Raw genomic sequence first — 18,768 nt, 5'->3', positions numbered from 1 at the left:
ATGATTATCAATACCCTATCTCTAGAGCTGCACAAGCAAAAACTACTCCAGGAGTTATTGAATTGGATGCAATAACTGCACCAAGTGCTCAAGTTTATTCTCTCACAAACATGATTAAAAATATGCAATGGACTAGTGGTGTTGCACTTATACAAGTCGCTCAGCAAGTTGATGTTCCTACTTTTTGTTGTGATATTTGTAGTGACAACCATATCTATGAATATTATCCACAACATGCAGAGAATGTCTGTTATATTAGTAACATCTGCAACAATTCTTATGCCAACTCTTACGACAACTCTTGGGGAACTTAGAATATTGGACAAAATTCTACGAAATTCAGATACGGGAATACATCTACTCAGGGCAATTATAATCCAAGACAAGGGAATGATAATCAACAATAGCAGAACTACAATCAGCACACTCAGATACATCCACAATAAGGCCAGACACATCCACACCAAAATCTGATGTAGCCATAACACACTTCAATACTGAATCAAAATGTTCAAGGACATCGAGAGCAACCGTACATTCAAGCTTCTACTTCTGACCTGTTAGCAACTCTTGAGGTGATTATGCGGGAGCATATTACTCGCACGGAAGCTATCGTACAAGGGAATTCATCTTCCATTCGAGCATTAGAGGCACAATTAGGACAATTTGTGATACAGGATCGCGCGCGGACCAAGATCGAGTTGTCAAGTCACAGGAAAATCCTACGAAAGCTTTAGACGCTCAGATCTGAAACAAAACAGAAAAATTAAATCTTAGAATTCCAGATCTGAAACAAAAACCCCAAAACAATAAAGAATCAGCCAAGAACTGAAACACTTATTAATAGGTGATTCTTGGAAGCCAAGAACACGAAATTGAACTTCAAGAAAGAATCCAATCAGCCGAATCTGACAATTGAACACAAAACAACAAGTTAATTTAAAAACTCAGCAAACCGAATTGAATCAGAGATAGGATAATTGGGCGGCAAGATCAATTGCAAATTATGAATAGAAAACATTTTCTTGCTGCCAAGAAGGGTGCCGATCAACTTCTTGAAGATTGAAAAGGGCTGGAAACGCAACACGAACGAATAAAACAAGTTAATCAATGAATCGGCACAAGCAGAAAAATCTAAAGAAAAATAAATAGAAATAAAGATAAGGAAAAGTCCTAAGAAGCCTTGAAATTGAAAAAAGATTTCACAACTCCCTTCAAACGGCTCTAATTTCCTAACCCTATTAGGAAAAACTAAAAAAATCCTAATTATTTGATTTTAAAGGAAAATTCGGCCAAGGCTTTTTAAATGGGCCTCTTGGACTGAATTTATAAAGTCAAAAATTTAAACTAAGTATTTAAAGAATTAAAACTTAACAAATTGGGCCACTTTGACAATTTGGCTTGATTTTCAACTAAGTCTAGTTTGAACTTCTTGATTGGGCTTGGAACATTTTGTTGGGTCATATCTTCAAGAACTTGGGCTTGTAATCCGTCTCTCCCGAAATTGGTTCGTTGATGCTCGTAACTGAGATCCAATGTGCCTTAACTGCAAGATTCAATTTCTTGGACCAAGATTTCCAAGATTCGAAATCTTGATTTTCTTGATTCTTGAAATCGCTCAAAACAGCAAAATTGGACCAAGATTCGGTTTCTTAATTTTCTTGAAAACAAGAAAGTGAATCTTGATTTTCTTTTTCCTTTGTATACGCATCTAAGGCCTTGCTAATGAAGTCTTGAATGATTCCATTTAGTTTCATACGCATTTGCTTGGCCTTTGATCTCGTTATTGGGCCTTGTGGTAGTTTAAGCCCATCACATTCTTGACCTTGAGTTGGGCCTTTGTGACTCGTATCAATTTGCTTCAAATCTGAATACTCGACTACCAAGCTCATTACCTAGTGACATGGGAAATCTCAGTTTGAGGGGGAAAGAACATTGTAAAGCTATCACTTTTAGGAGTAGTAGACAAAATGGCGAACCGTTTATAGACACTACTGTAGCACCTCAAGATACGGATGGAGTGATCATTGGTGAGAAGGTTGAACCTGAAGAGTTTTTTGATGCATCAGACAAAGAAGTTCCACAAATTGTCACTCATATGCCTAATGTCTAACCTTCGAAACTATCGACGCAATCAAATGTGTCGACGCATGCAGATGTATATCTACCTTTACCTTTCCCACAAAGATTCAGGAAGAATGAGCATGACAAGCAATATCAACAGTTCCTAGAAACACTAAAGCAACTGCAGATCAACATTTCTTCAGTAGATGCTCTAGTACAAATTTCGAGTTATGGGAAATTTATGAAAGACCTCTTGTCCAAGAAGAAGAAGTTCACTGATATTGAAACTATTGCACTCACAGAAGGTTGTAGTCCTGTTTTGACAAACAAATTACCCCCTAAATTGGAAGATCCTAGGAGTTTTACCATCCCATGTTCAATTGGAAATCATTATTTGGGCAAGGCTTTATGCGACTTGGGAGCTAACATTAACCTAATGCCACTATCTACTTTTAGAAAGTTGGGAATTGGTCACATGAAATCTACTGTAGTGACATTACAACTAGCCGATCGATCCTTGGCTACCTGAAGGGCAAATCAAATATGTCTTAGTTCGTGTGGATAAATTCATTTTTTCGGCTTATTTTATCACACTGGACTGTGAGGCAGACAAGGAGGTTCCCATAATCTTGGGACGACCATTTTTAGCCACTGACCGAACTCTTATTGATGTTTACAAAAGTAAACTAACCATGCGACTTAATGATGAGCAAGTCACCTTCAGTGTTTTTGAATCTATTCAATGCAATGACAAAGAAGAATGCCATACTGTCGATGTGCTAGATTATCTAATTGGGGAAGAATTCAATAACCAAAGCACAGTACTTTCTGAAGAGTTTGCAATGACATCTGATGCGGAGTCCTTAGATGATTGTGACAGCATGGTTGAAGCTAATAATCTTAAACTAAAGCATGGATGGCATATTGAATCCTTAGGTCTAGACAATAGAACAACCCCAATATTCAAACCATCTATTGAAGAAGCTCCTACTCTAGAATTGAAACCACTACCTCTTCATCTTAAATATGTTTTTCTGGGTGATCACAATACTCACATAATTATTGTCTCCGCAACACTGGATGTAACTCAAGAAGAGAAATTGGTCCATATTCTTAAGAAATATAAACGAGCTGTTGCTTGGAGTATTGTCGATATTCAAGGTATTAGTCCTTCTTTTTACATGCACAAGATCAAGTTGGAAGATGAAGGCAAGCAATCAATTGAACAACGAAGAAGATTAAACGAGAAGATGAAGGAAGTTGTCAAGAAGAAAATCATAAAATGGCTTGATTCTGGAATTATTTACCCAATTTCTGTTAGCAATTGGGTAAGTCAAGTGCAATACGTACCTAAAAAGAGTGGCATCACTGTGGTTTACAACGAGAAGGACAAATTAATTCCTACACATATTCCTACAAGATGGCGAGTTTGTATGGATTATCGCAAATTGAATGCGGCCACAAAGAAGGATCACTTCTCACTTCCTTTCATTGACCAAATGTTGGATCAGCTTGCTGGAAAGGTCTATTATTACTTTTTATATGACTATTCTGGGTACAATCAAATTGCTATTGCACCGGAGGATCAAAAGAAAACAACCTTCACCTACCCCTTTGGTACTTTCGCTTTTCGCCGTATGCCTTTCCGTCTTTGCAACACACCAGCCACATTTCAAAGGTGCATGATTGTAATATTCTCAGATATGATAGAAAACTCTTTAGGTTTTTATGGATGATTTCTCAGTCTATGGGAATGATTTTGATCACTGCGCTGACAATTTGGATAAAGTATTGAAGGGATGTGAGGACACACATCCTTGTCCTGAATTGGGAAAAATGTCATTTCATGGTAACTGAAGGCATTGTGTTAGGCCATCGCATCTCTAGTCAAGGCATTCAAGTAGACAAAGCTAAGGTGGAAATCATTGAGAAATTACATCCACCAAAAAACATGAAAGTTATTCGCAGTTTTCTTGGACATGCGGGTTTTACAGAAGGTTTATTAGAGATTTTTCAAAAATTGCAAAGCCCTTATGCTCATTGTTGGAACAGAGTGAAAAATACTTCTTTGACGATGCATGTCTGGATACCTTTATTTAGTTAAAAAAGCAGCTAGTGAATGCACCCATTGTTGTTGCACCAGATTGGTCTCAACCTTTTGAAGTTATATGCGATGCAAGCGACTTTGTTGTGGGTACGGTTCTAGACAATTAAAGGGAAAAATATTTCACACCATCTATTATGCTTGCAAAACTTTTACAGAAGCTCAATTCAATTATACCACCATAGAGAAAGAATTGTTGGTTGTAGTCTTTGCTTTCGACAAGTTTCGTTCCTATCTTGTCAGTGAAAAGGTTACTATATTCACTAATCACTCAGCATTGAGAAATCTCTTTGCGAAAAAAGATGCCAAACCAAGACTGATACGCTAGATATTACTATTGCAAGAATTTGACATCAAGATAAAAGACCGTAAGGTTTCAGAGAATCAAGTTGCAGACCATCTGTCTCGATTGGAAGTTGATAGCTAAGACAGCAACATACTTCAAATTGTCGACGCATTCCTAGATGAGAACTTATTTGCTGTAGATGCAACTCCTTGGTATACGGATTTTTTTAATATCTAGTGTGTTAAAAACTCTCATTGGGTGTCACAGGCCATAGAAAAAAAAGATTTCTTCGTGTCGTAGTGAAGTATAATTGGAATGAGTTGTATTTATTCAAGGTATGCAATGACAACATCATTCGACGTTGTGTTCCAGAAGAAGAGATGCTTTCAATCCTGAAGCATTATCATAATGCTCATTATGGAGGTCATTTCAGTGGTATAAGAACTGCTACTAAAGTTCTCCAATCAGGATTCTACTAGCCGTCATTATTCAAAGACACCCACAATTTTGTGAATCAATATGATAGGTGTCAGCGCACCGGTTCTATATCCCGATGCAATGAAATGTTGCAGCAACTAATTATAGAGGTTGAATTATTCGATGTTTGGGGTATGGATTTTATGAGACTGTTTTTGAGTTCATTTGGAAATCTTTATATATTAGTAGCTATTGACTACGTTTCGAAGTGGGTTGAAGCTGTTACAGTTCTAAAGGATGATGCAAAGACAGTGCTAAATTTTTTTACAAGCATATACTCACTCGCTTTGGCACACCAAAGGCATTGATTAATGATCAGGGTACACACTTTCATTGCAACCAAGTGGCAACCGCACTGAAGAGATATGGAGTTAATTATAGAATGGCTACTACTTATCATTCGCAAACCAATGGACAAGCCGAAGTATCAAATTGACAAATTAAGAACATTCTTGAGAAGGTTGTAAACCCTTCAAGGAAAGATTGGTCTTTCCAATTAGATGACGCTTTATGGGCATTGCGAACAGCATACAAAACTTCATTAGGGATGTCACCGTATCAATTAGCTTTTGGGAAAGCATGTTACTTGCCAGTTGAACTGGAACACAAAGTAATATGGGCAATTAAGGAAGTGAACATGGACTATGAAGTGGCTGGAAAGAAAAGGCTATTGGATATCACTGAACTAGAGGAGATTAGGAGAAATGCCTATGAAAACGCTATGATTTATAAGGAAAAGACCAAATGATGGCATGACAAGATTATTTTACAACGACAATTTATTGCAGGTTAACAGGTTTTATTATTCAATTCTCGACTTAAATTGCACCAAGGTAAATTGTGTTCACGTTGGTCTGGACTATTTGAAGTTGTCAATGTATTTCCTCAAGGTGCAGTCACAATTCGAGATTTACATGATGGACACTAGTTCAAGGTAAATGGACAGAGGCTGAAACACTATTTTGGCAATAGTGATCAAAAGCAAGCAGAGACCATTAAATTGGTCAAAAAGTTTTAATTTTTAATATTACTCTGTGATTTTAGTTTATTTTATTTATGTTTTGTTAAAGTTTATTTTCCTTCCTTTTTGCAGAATAATTAGGTACCATTGTCGATGTATTGAAATTTTGTTGTCAACGCATTCCGTAATTGTGTACTACCATTTATAACTCATCAGAATTCAAGGAAATTCAGATTCCACCATTGGATAAAAAATCACTTAGTCATTTGATCCTTCTGAGCAGGCACAATTTTTATTAGACACAACTATTCCCGCCAGCTTTATATCTCTCCACAAAACAACATGTCTCTTGATTTTCCTCTTTCACTCACTATAAATCCTACTCCACTATACTGACTGTAATGCATTCAAGCAACCATTTTTAATTCCTTTCTCTTCTCAAGATCATATCTTTTCAACTTTAAATCATTTTCCCTCAACAAAATATGGAAAAAATGAGAGGCTCAGTCAAGAAAGCCACCAAATCTGTTGAAGAACATGCATTCTTTGCTACCACAGTTCGTAAACCGGAATCCCCCAGGCCAGTACATAATAAGGAGTCGGTAATCTTTTTTAATAAAACGGTAAAGGAACGATTTCAAAACAATATGTTGAACCGAAACTTCAACCCCGGACAGGGATTTCCCTTTCACAACAACAAGACTTGGGTAAGCAAGTCTACAAAACCATCTCGAAGTTAACGTGGGAAACTTTTTCCACCCATCTTGGAAGAAATTCCTTTCACTGGTACGTGAGTTTTATGCTAACCTTTATGATCATGAGTTGGAGTTTATTTTCGTTCGAGAAGGCTTAATAGCATGAGACACTAAAAAAATCAACGAGTTGCACAACACAAAGATGGATGTAGATGAACACTCCGAGTTCATTAAGGATATCACAAATGAAAAACAAGATCTATTGGTGAAAAACTTGTGTGTCGAAGGAGCATTGTGGATGGGTTCCCATCAAAAGAATTATATGATGCAACGTCGATTCCTGACGCTGCCAAGCAAAATCTGGTTTCATTTTGTCAACTGTAGGCTAAAGCCCTTTACTCATAGCATCACAGTCACCCTCGATAGAATGTGTCTGATACATTCCATCATCAAAAGAAGAAAGATTGATGTCGGCGCAATACTCCACCAGGAAATTGCTGAATGGGCCACAAGGCAAATTGGAATCTTGGTTTTCCCATCATTGGTGATGTTATAGTGGCAACAAAGAGGAATCATGCCCTGTGATGGTGAGGAAGTCATGGAAAATAAGGGCTCGGTCAAAGAAGCCTCTATAGAAAGAATGACTCGTGGCAAAGATGCTCCGATATTGAAGGAGGCAAAAACAAGTAAGATAAGGAATGGCAAAACCAAAGCTAACAGCAAAGGAACAAACCTAAATGTAGAGACATCATTATAGCGTAAAATGAAAGATGTCAAAAAAAATGGTCAATTCCATCAGCAATAGGCAGATCAGGCTTGTCGCTACACTAGAGGATATGGAGAAATCCCAAAATTTCTTTTATGCTTATACCAAAGCGTGGAACAGTTCTATTGTAGTCACATTAAGCCAATTGAGTCCATCCCCACTACTGAAATTCCCAGTGTCTCCACCAATCATTCGAAATTATGAACTCTCATCTATGGATGACGACTTAGAAAATCGAGATAGGTCAGTCGCATCCCCTCCCATTATGCAGGTTTCTGATAATGACAAAGAAGAGGAATCCAGGGACATTGAAGAATGCTTGCAAAAAATTGATAGCTTGTTCGAGGATGGTATTTTTGCTGATCAAGAGAACACTGTTGTTGCAAAGGAAGTTGCTACTGTAGAAGAGGAAGTTGTTGCTAAAGAATAAGAAGTTGTTGAAGATGAAAAAGAAAAAGAATAGGAAGATTTTACTGTGAACATTGTCATTGCACCCGAGTCTGTGAGTGCAAATATTGATAATTTGGAGCGAGATCGAGCGAGCCCGGCAGAAGTTGCTGAGATAACTAGTGAGGAGCAATATAATTCATTGGCAATGTGGTCTACACTAGACCACTCCAGGTGGCCTCTCCTACACAGGAAGCAGCCGATGATGCCGGGGTAGAGCCAAAAATTAAGGAGCAATCCGAGGACCGTGCGAAGCCCAAAGAAAAGAAGAGAAAACGCTCAAAGGATAAAAACGAAAGAAGGAGGAGGAAGAAACATCATGCAGCCACATCGATGGTTGAGGATAATTGGGTTAGTTTATTTTAAGCTTTCATTGTAATATTCATGCATTGCATGTAGCTGTAAGTTTTATTTTGATAAGTACACATTGTCATTGCATTTTTATTGTCATTACATTTTAATGTTAGTGCATTGGGGACAATGCAAACTTTAAGTTTGGGGGAATGCACATGGGGATTGGAAATGCACCCACATTTTAATTTTTTCGGTAATGAAGCATGCAAGATTTAATTATAGTTAATGAAAATTGTTTGAAAATTTTTGTTACATTCGATGATTAATTCTTGAATCATGTGAACTATCAATAAATGAGTTGGATTAAATTTGACAGAAGGTTGTAGCTTCAATTCTTTGATGAATGGATTAGGTTGCATTAGTAATGAATGACTGTCATCATTCCTTAAATCTTGAATGAATCTACTTTTTACAACTTCTCATATATATATATATATATAGTTATAAATTAAAGACACTCCAAAGTGCGTGTAGTATGGAATGTTAAAGAGGGAACACTCCAATACAAGCGTCAGAAAAATCAATCTGGCCAAAGGTTGTTGCTACATGAGTGTGTGTCGGCGCAATTACATACTCATTAGGGGTTTGTTGCACTCTTTCGTTACTTCTCAAGAACAAGGGTACAGTAATGCAACGATATATCTTATTCCCAAAATATATATAATATATAAATACTTGGTATTGTATAATAAATATTGTATTGGTAGATAGAACTTAGGGTTTGAAGCATGATGCTAGCATTGATGAAGTTGCAACCTTATTCATTCATGCTTATGTATTGTCGGTGCAATATTCTTTCATCTGAATGTGATTCATTCATTGGGAATTTAGAGGGTTCAAGTTGCTAGAATGATCATTTTCCTTAGTAATTTTTTTTGTAGCTTTGCTAGTTTCTATTTTACTTGAGGACAAGTAAAAACTCAAGTTTGGGGGTGTGATAGCACTAGAAAGAACATAGGTTTTCCTCCTTATAGCACTAGAAAGAACATAGGTTTTCCTCCTTACTTATTGGTTAAATTGTTCCTATTTAGTTATCCTTAACATATATTTTAGCATTATCAGTTTAGTAAATTGCATTTTATAACTCAGTGAATCCTAGTCTATTTTATCCTTAATTTTGCTATCTTTTTGCATTAATGTCGCTGCATGAGTTAATTCCAAATTGCGTCCAGAAATGTCGCTACACCTGACAGTTGTCCGAATAAGAACTAAAAATGCGTGAGCTGTCCAGTCTGGTATAACCAACCTGTACGTACAAGAACAGAATATTTCTAAGGAAATGACACATGTATTGTTGGAGGAGGACATAAAAGGTTGACGTGAGAAGAAAAAAATGAGAGGGGAAAGCTTTTTCTTGACCATCATCTTCTTCATCCTATCTTGAAGCTTGCGGTTATGGTAGCTTAAGCCTCTCACGAGTGAGCCAATGTGAAAATTGATGCAATTAGCTTCTAGTGAGGAGACCTAAGTGCGAAACAAAATGGAATTGAGAAATTCAGTCGAGTTGTCTAGGAATAGTATTCTCCACTCAGTTCTTTCTTATTTCTTTCTAAATGCTAGTGGTTACTCTTTCTTTTCTGTTTGTATGGAAGTACACATGAATTCTTAGTTAAATATTATCTTATTCAATCTTGCTTTTATTGTTTAATCTTGGGGTTTTAATGTTTCTTAACACGGAAGTGTTATTATAGTCACTGACACTGGAAAGTGCAGTGACAGTTCGAGCCAACAAGCATTACAATGGAAGTTGAGTGAAGATTAGAGGAATTTAGTCCACTTGTTCTTAATAGTGTCATATTGCCATCATCAGAAGGTAGGGTTGTGCATGTTTCAGTCTCAGATTAAATAGAGGGGTGACGCTTGGAAAGATATACATTGAAATTTATTGCCTCGACAATCACCTATCCTTTTATACCTTGTGAGCACTTAGTATTCTGTTGAAGATTCATGTTGGGGATTCCAGTTTATCATTATCATATTTTATTATATTATTTTCAAGTTTTTGCTCCGACAACTATCCTCACAATTTATCTCATTTCTATCTAGTTATTGCACCGACATTAATAAACAAAAGACAACCATCCCTGTAGGATCGATATCTGATAGACTCACATCTATCTACTATACTTGCATCGACAGTGTACACGTGCACATTATTGTCGTGACGTTAAACAGTCCATTAGGTATCAACTTGAGAAAAAAAAAGTTGAGGTGCCACTAATGACACAAAAAATGTTTAGGTAACAAAAATAAAAATGACATAGTTTAGGTACCAATTTATGAGTTAATCCATTTTTATAGAAGAAACTTAACGGTTTGACTAACGGGGTTGTTAACTTCAGAAAAAAAAAGTAGTTTAGGTACCACTTGTGTCCAAAAGACAAATTAAGTATCAATATGGGAAAATGAGTATAATTTAGATACCAATTTGTGAGTTAAGCCTTGTCTAAATTTGTTATGAATCAAATTAAAAGAAAATTTAGTTAAACAACTTATATTTAAAATAATCCGAACTCGAAAGTATTTAAATTTAAAATAACTAATTCAAAATGAACTCAAATCTCAAATAGGAAAGGTTGGTTAATGAAAATTATGGCAATCGCAGCTCGGTTTGGAGCCAAAAGTGAATGAAAAACAAACATAAACAACTTCTAAAGCTAAAGCTCAAACCATTTTGTACAATTTTGTTTTAATTCAAAAGTCTTGACAAGTATTGAAAGAACCAATTCCATATATTTTCACCGATTTCATTCCCTTGTACACAACCATCCATCTCATAAAATAAAATAAAAACATCCCAAGCCAAGCAAACAAAAAATATTCCTTTGTACACTAACCTATGTTACTTGAATTCTAGTGTGATTGTCAGGTACGAACATATGTTTAACACAACTATTTTCAATTGCTTCAAAAAAAATGAAGAGCCAAAACAACCTACTCTAGCAATTCTCAATTTAACTTGTAATTCGAGTGTTACCAAAGGGAATTCCTCGTGGAATAAAGTCAATAACATGCTCTTCATTTAAGGCTTAAAATACCTTTATATGCTAACCTTTTAAATCAAACATTATGCCTTAACACAACCAAATAGTAAAAAGATACAATCCACATTGACCCGAACTCTTCACTTTCCCTAAAACACTATATTGACTCCCATTTTTGACACATATTAGGCTATAGATGTAAGGATGTTCTTCTCCATATATATAAAAAAATAAAAGTCATAAAAAACTGAAAACTGAACAGTCCATGCCCATATCCTACCCTCATTAAGTGAAAGTACCATTAAGTGCAAGTACCATAAGATACAAAGATTTCAACACATAGTAACAGAGAGGCTAATATCCTTATAGTGTATAGAAAACTGCTATGATGAGGCAGATGGCACTACAAGTGCTAAGGTCCATTTTTAACCAAATTTGGGGTTTCATGTAGTCATTGATCACCTCCTGGCGTACCAACGTCAGAAGTGAGAATATTACTACAAAATATAGAAATTAGGCGGTGTCTACAAGTATACAAGTCAGGTTGTAATATAGAGTTGTACAATGAAATAGCAAAAGTACTTCGAGGATCGTACCCAAAGGAAGCTTAATTAAACTAAAATCAATTATTATGCTAATAGGTCTAATTAGTACTTTAATTAAATTATATTACGACTATTCATAAGTTGATAAAGGGTTTTCCAAAGGAATACAATAGCGACAGAAATAGATTGTAGAATTTATCAAATTTAATGACAGAAGACTAAATCATTTCAATATTCATAGTTAACTCCTACTTCAGGTTCTATTCAATCAGCTAGTCATTAACCTAACAAAGCCTCTCGATGTCATAGGTCAAACCAAGTTAGGGTAAAGTGTTCATAGCAGACAATCTCGATTTCAGGTTCATTCCTACCTTCATGACTTCCTAGGATCGTCAATTCTAAGGTGTTAGGTTCTTCCCTTCCCAACCAACTGATCCGCTAAGAAATCCTACATAGGTGTTAACTAACCCCATATCCACTCGTTAATCTCCCTAACAGGATTAGTTCTTCATAGATCTAAAGCATACAATATAATTGAATTGAAAGATAAACATTCGTAAAACTCAAGAATAAAGATGAGAAAGATCCTGATATATATAATATTGATGTGCAAACAACACTCCGCAATGAATCCGACAAAGCTACAATCCAGATCTCTGGAAGAACAGAATAAAAACTAAAATAAAGATTACAAGCAAAAGAAATCTAAACTCAAATGAAAGTAAAATTAAACTAAGGAAAAACTATCCTCTAAACTATTTTGAGCAATCATATTTATAGGTCTAGGGTTAGCAACCCGTCCTTGACCTAAAATGGTTGACTAATCTTCGTTAAAGTTCATTGTGCAGATGAAAACACCCCTAGTCCAGTAAGTGACCACGCCGCGTAGGTGTCGCAACACCCTTTGGCCTATGTCGCGACACTGAGGGCAGTTTGTTTATTTGGGCGTGTCTTCAAGGCTGTGTCGCGACATCCTCTGGCTTGTGTCACGACACCAATGACAGATTGTTCTTTGGGTATTCTGCTTGATGTGTTGCGACATCCAAGCTCTGTGTTGCAACATCATGAGCAGTCCACTTTCTTTTTGCCTTTGAATGATTTCCTGCACACTCACCAAACATAATAGTTTACCTTTAGGCATACCTTGGCCCACAAGGTCATATAAATTGCCTAAATTGCTCTCTTTTTTACCTACTAAAAGTGAAAACTAAATAAAAACATAACGAAATTGCTTTCCTACGAGCTCATTAAGTACAAAAAGTAGTTTAATCTGCTACAACGAATTGCGACAGATCAGTCATCTACTTGCATATATGATTTAAGTGAGATGCACAACATCAGAAAAGCTTAGTCTCATTTTATGTACAGAAAACAGCAAAGGTTACAGTTTTTTGTTTCAGATTGCTTTCATTTGAAAGCTTTTTGGTTGGAGTAAATAAAATTTTGCATCTTTGCAATTCTTCCTTTTTGTTGATTAACTTTATTACAACGAATTGACAAGACAGAGTTAACCAACTCACAGATAGTATTCTGGCCAATGAAAGGTAGGGTTGAGCAGCCATTTTTGCAACGCAAATTGCAGCTACACCATTTGTCTTTTCCTTCTCTTCTGTGTAAAACTTCCTGTAAACTTGAACACCTGAAAGATCAATATTTCATCAATTTCGTTGATGTTTCTGAATCATTCGAAGGTTCAAAATTTTCTCATTGATCCTTTAAGAAAAAATAAATGTAAAGGAAAAAAAAGGCTACAGCATGGAATCACAAACATAAGGCATATAACATGGTTAAGACTACAATGTTATAGAATAGGTGTTAGGTTTGTCTGCCATTTCTACAAAAACTTGTCTGTTACTTGGACTCGGGTATGCATCAGACACAAGTGTCAAACATGGATACATCAAGAAAAATGAAGAGTTGTAGCAACTTAGCAATATACCCTATTTTAAATAGCTCAACTCTTGTCCAATATACAGGCTTTATGTTACTTGGACTAGGATGTGAGCATCGAATACAGATATGTAACTCACATAGTATGTTCGATGTTCTCTATGTATTATAAGGGGTAGTCATGTCTAGATATGTTATGAACATGGATATCGAACATTGATAATTCAAGAAAAATGAAGAACAAAACAATATGGAAAACCAAAGTTATTTGAAGTTAACATCATTTAATTTAACCCTTGATTACCTCCACGGGAGATAATTACAGGATTATTACCTTCATCTATGGTTTTAACTCCAGGTAGGACCTTTGCAAGACTCTCGGCTTCTAACATCTCAAAGAATGAAGCATAATAATGAACATCCTGCCAAAGGAGAAATATTCAAATAAATAAATTTAAATAGCAGATTAAGAGGGGGAAAAAAACAAAACATAAAATAACTACAAAAACCTATACTAGGATGCGAATGTCAGAAACAAAGATGTGCCCAACACAAGTATGTACAATTTTTCTAAGTTTTCCATATATTTGGAGGTTCCCTAAAGTTCCTTATCTGTATACCCATATCTGAATATGTGTTCCACAAGAATGCAAGATACAGGTACTTCAGAAAAGAACCAAAAATCGGGGCAACACAAACAAAAAGCCCTCTTACCTGAACCTCAAGTACCAAGCATTTGTTGAAGAGGATCAAAGCTCCAGTTGCAATTCTGATCAAAGTAATTACCAGAAAAATACAGAGGAAAGCTTATAAATGTACTAAACTATACAATTAACTTAATCATAAGTCTCAGAAGCAAGCGTGACCCTTAATAAATGCTTAAGCCCAAGAACCCCATCTCACAAACTATAAAACGTTATGTTATTCAAATATTAATATTAGCAAGTAGCAACATGTTATAAAAAAAAAATGTTTCCACCCCTTTTTATCATTTCATTTCTTTGCTTTGTTTTTTTGTTTTTTTTTTTTTTCTTTTAATTCAGTTTCATAGTTTTCCCATAGTTTATCAGAACCTATTAGATTTACAGTATCTATGTATGGAGTTATAGTTGTTACATTGGATGGATCTAAATGTATAGATAACCAAGAATCATAAATGGTATAAGCTGCAAAGTTAAGATAAGAAAAGAGGAGAACACCAGAAAAGATCAAAGACCACCAGATTCATACAAATGACTAAATATTAACATACCTATCCTTTTTGGTACAAAGGAGGCCAATGCCAGGGAAATTTTGAACGCTTGCAAATATTGGGATTTGAAACCCAGACCTATTATCTAAAAGAAGGTTGTATGAACTAACTAAACTAAGCTCCGATTTTGAGGCATACCTATTATAGTCGCCAACAGCACATCTTCCTTCTACTGCTTTGATGCCATCTACAAACAATGCCAAATTGGTAGGAAAAATGTCTTGACTTTAATATAATATTTAAGGAAAATGTCTAAAAGGGAAGATGGTACTGCTAAAGGAGTACTAGAAAAGAGCCAAAAAGTGAAACCATGGTTTTCACCTTTGCTCTGAAAGGCAGGTCACAAGTTCAAATTCTGCTGCCCCAAACTTATAATAGCCATTGGAAAACAAAAACTACTGATCGTGTAAAAGAATAAAGAATGTAATAGTTGGAGATATAAAAACCAAAGAAATTCAGAAGCAGCAGAAAAGAATAATACCTTTTAACTGAGTGAAGAAAGGCTCCTGAACATGAAGTTCAAAATTAATGTTCTTCAATATCTGATAAATAAAATATAAGGATTAGCTAATCATATTAACTAGGATTTTATGAAGATATAATTGAAACCTATGCTGCTCTGAGACAATATCCCTATCTGACACTCAGTATGGATCTGATCATTCTAAAACTCTTGAAATAGGCGGAAAAACTTCAAAATTTTGAACTATTAATGTTTAACGTGTACTCAAATTCAAATCTGAATAACTTAGATCGACACAGGTAAAAGTAATCATTAGATCAGAGTACATACTTCAGCTAATTCAGATCCTTCTTTATGAACTAAATCAAACCAGTCGTCTTTCTGCTTCAAGTCACTTCCTTGACAAAATGATGCCACTTTATTACAGTCAGATGACTCTTGAAGTGAACCAAAAGTTATAATTTCATATAAGGCCCGTGCCAACTGTTTGTATAAAGGATTCTGAGAGGCTTCTGAGGAACTTGCTGCATGTTTAAAGTAAAAAGAAATGAATCCGACATATAAAAAAAGATTAACAGAATTTGGGTTTTTGTTTGTCATTCATTTCTTACAGGCATTTAGGGAGATGGGACTGGTTGAAGGGTGATTGAGGAGAGATGAGCAGAATTGTTTTGAGAGCCCAATATCCAATTCAAGAGTTCCATTGAGGTGAGATTGGAGAGTGAACTTCAAAAGCTCTTCAATGGAGTTGCTTAACTCAACCGGGTTCGTTCCTGGAGAAGATGATTGCTCCATTCCAGCTTCTTTGCACACTTACTTCGTTTCCCTTTTCCAGCTGAGTGCCTGCCCCTTCCACCAAGTTTCAAGCAAAGAAAATTTTCAATTCCGAATAACCCACAATGGAGAAAAAAAATAAAAGGGAAATTATATTTTTTAGTATCAGAATTTTGTTTCAATTTTCAAATTGGTACCTAAGTGTTTTTATATCCAAATTGATAATCGTATTTGGTTTTGTCACATATTTACACCATTTTCATAACACAATTAGGATAAGATGACATGAAAACTAATATATAATAAACCAAATATAATATATTTAAATCACAATTAAATATTATTTAAAATTGGAAACTAATTTTGTATATATTCAAAATTTGGCACATACCAAAATTTATAAAGAAATACCATTTTTTAAGATTTACAAAAATTTTAAGGTTATACAAAAATTATAAAACTTTACCAATATTACTAAGGATTTTCAAAATTTATCACGGTTTACTTGTATTTCTAAATATTTCCATAGAATCCCAAATCCAATCAACTCCGCATTTTGGCATAATAGATTTTATCAAAATTTCTAAAGGTTTACCAATATTTTAAAATGTTTCTTTAGTGTCCCAAACTCAGTCAACTCAATATTTTGACTTACCCAAATTTTAAGATTTACTCAAAATCTCTAAGGTAGCGTTATGGAACTAGAAGTTGGATTTAGATTTCAAATTTTAAATTTGAAATTTATAAATTAATTATTTCCAAATTTTTCGTTTGGAAATTAAAATATTTGAAATTCAAGATTTTGAATTAATTCAAATCCATTGTTAGGATACTTCAAATTTAGATTTGGATTTTAACTAATTCTAAGCTTTGAAAACAAAGTTTTTGTTATGAATATCTTACTAAGTGGATGTCCATCAAGATTAAGATAAGTTTTGATGTACTTTAAATTCTAATAGTGATTAGAAGAAGATCTCTACTTCATTTATACTTCTTATGTCTATAAATAGAGACTGGAGAAACTTTGTAAATATTCTGATTGATTAATAAAATATGCTCTCTCTCTTTGCTCTCTCATATTCTTTGTTCTTTATTCTCTCTGTTTATTTATTTTATAACACGTTACCAACACGATCTTGCTCAAAGTGATAGTTCCTTTTATCGACATCAAATTTGTCTTCCATGATTTCCAATATCTTTGACGACAAGATGCAAAATATTTACAGGAAGTTTCTTTTATTTAATGTTTCATATCTGATTATTATTTTTCATTCTTCTTTCATTATACATTATTATTGTTTTGATGAACTTATTTTACTTTTTGTTCTTAAGGATGGTGAAAGATTTGATACCGTTTTCTATATGAAATCGAGAAATAAGATCCACTCTCAAAATTTGTTTTTTGATATTTTCTTGGGGATGATCTATTTCTCTTCACTACAAAAGATTTTTATAATCACTACTTCTCATTCATGTAAGTCAATCGAATCAACTTCTTTCGAAATTTGATTTGACTTTTATTAAAAGTTCAATTTATATAATTCACTATTCGTATCTCTATGGATTTATAAAACCATTCACACATTTAGTTATTGGGATTTTTATGTAGAGATAAAATATTTTTTAATTTTAATAGAATTGATTGGTTTAATTTTGATTTTGATTAAGATATATGATTATTGTGGAATGTGAGTAAAAAACAGTATAAAATCCCAAATTTAAAGCCAACCAGTCCATAGTCCAAAAGATACATAAAAAACCCCAAATAAGTAATAAATTCTAGGCATTAATAGAAAATAGTCTAAAATTTACGTGTGGCCACCGTCAAGTCCTCCGCTGCACCGACCCGTCAAGTATGGGGATTACCTGTACAGATTAAACAGAGAAATGGTGAGTTTTTGCAAACTCAGTGTGTAATCCCTACAGAAAACATGCATACAGATAATCAACAGAATTCAGTTAGATACAATCTGAGGCCTGTGCCCATCACAAAATCAGTTTGGGCCTTAGCCTGTTCAAATACAGTCTTAGAAATATATTAGGGCCTTGGCCCATATCAGATACAGAATGCAGATATAGTAAATCAAAATCCTACCCACCAGCCTCTACACACCATCTCTGTCCAACCCTACACAACAAGTGGGGATTAAATCAACCCACCCATCCCTACACACCATGTTGTACCGAAATGCGGCACATAATCAGAAGGTTGCAGCTGAGCTACCAGATAACAGGCTTAATAGCCTTTCAGACACTTCCTCCAAATATCATCAACCCACTCCGATGCAATGCAACATACAAAATATGTCATGCCATTATGCAATTAATAGTACATACATTCAGATATCATAAGTCATGCTCGGTATAGAAATCAGACAGACAGATCACGCATATAGGGCTCTAAGTAAAACTTACCGACCCTATAGTAGGTCCACAGTCGACTTGGGCGACCCGTGCAACCTTACAAAAATTTTTAGAAAAATGGGCTCACAAGCCCATGTGCCCCACTCGGCCCAAATTGGCCTTGACCGCGTGACCCATTTTTAATGTAACTTGTGCTAGCTAAATATCCATATAAATTTTCACTATTTCCTTATATGTTCCTTCAAAGCTGTCTACTTGAGTCACTGTTACTAAATTATTTATATCTTGAGCTACAGAATTCCAAATTAAAATTCGCTTAATGTATTTAAAATTAGACTCAAA

The 18,768-nt window shown here is 34.9% G+C and overlaps 1 protein-coding gene across 2 annotated transcripts; it reads right to left on the bottom strand.

Moving 5' to 3' along the window:
- Positions 1-12,253: 12,253 nt before the first annotated feature.
- LOC105791008 (hypothetical protein) lies at positions 12,254-16,175 on the bottom strand. 2 transcript variants are annotated; one of them, XM_052634225.1, is made up of 8 exons: positions 15,900-16,175; positions 15,619-15,812; positions 15,307-15,367; positions 14,964-15,012; positions 14,288-14,342; positions 13,908-13,995; positions 13,204-13,322; positions 12,254-12,792 (listed from the first exon to the last, which is right to left on the bottom strand). In XM_052634225.1, exons 1-8 carry the CDS (start codon positions 16,081-16,083, stop codon positions 12,670-12,672), a joined length of 873 nt encoding a protein of 290 aa, XP_052490185.1. In that variant the 5' UTR covers positions 16,084-16,175; the 3' UTR covers positions 12,254-12,669. The 2 variants fall into 2 exon arrangements, with proteins under 2 accessions (XP_052490185.1, XP_012474314.1); XM_012618860.2 differs by having other exon boundaries at positions 12,254-12,785; positions 15,900-16,172.
- Positions 16,176-18,768: the final 2,593 nt, after the last annotated feature.

This window comes from Gossypium raimondii, chromosome 8 (assembly GCF_025698545.1).
Source record: "Gossypium raimondii isolate GPD5lz chromosome 8, ASM2569854v1, whole genome shotgun sequence".
In the NCBI taxonomy this organism is placed as follows: Eukaryota; Viridiplantae; Streptophyta; class Magnoliopsida; order Malvales; family Malvaceae; genus Gossypium; species Gossypium raimondii.
Note: the sequence above shows the minus strand (reverse complement) of the source record. Positions and strands in the feature narration are given on the sequence as shown.

What these genes read in the sequence shown, in the direction of transcription:
- LOC105791008 (XM_012618860.2), bottom strand. Translation starts at nt 16,083, where the DNA reads ATGGAGCAATCATCTTCTCCAGGAACGAACCCGGTTGAGTTAAGCAAC. An exon ending in TCCCATCTCCCTAAATGCCT is followed by an intron (nt 15,813 to 15,899) that starts GTAAGAAATGAA and finishes TTAAACATGCAG; the next exon opens with CAAGTTCCTCAGAAGCCTCT. An exon ending in GCTTGGTACTTGAGGTTCAG is followed by an intron (nt 13,996 to 14,287) that starts GTAAGAGGGCTT and finishes CTCCTTTGGCAG; the next exon opens with GATGTTCATTATTATGCTTC.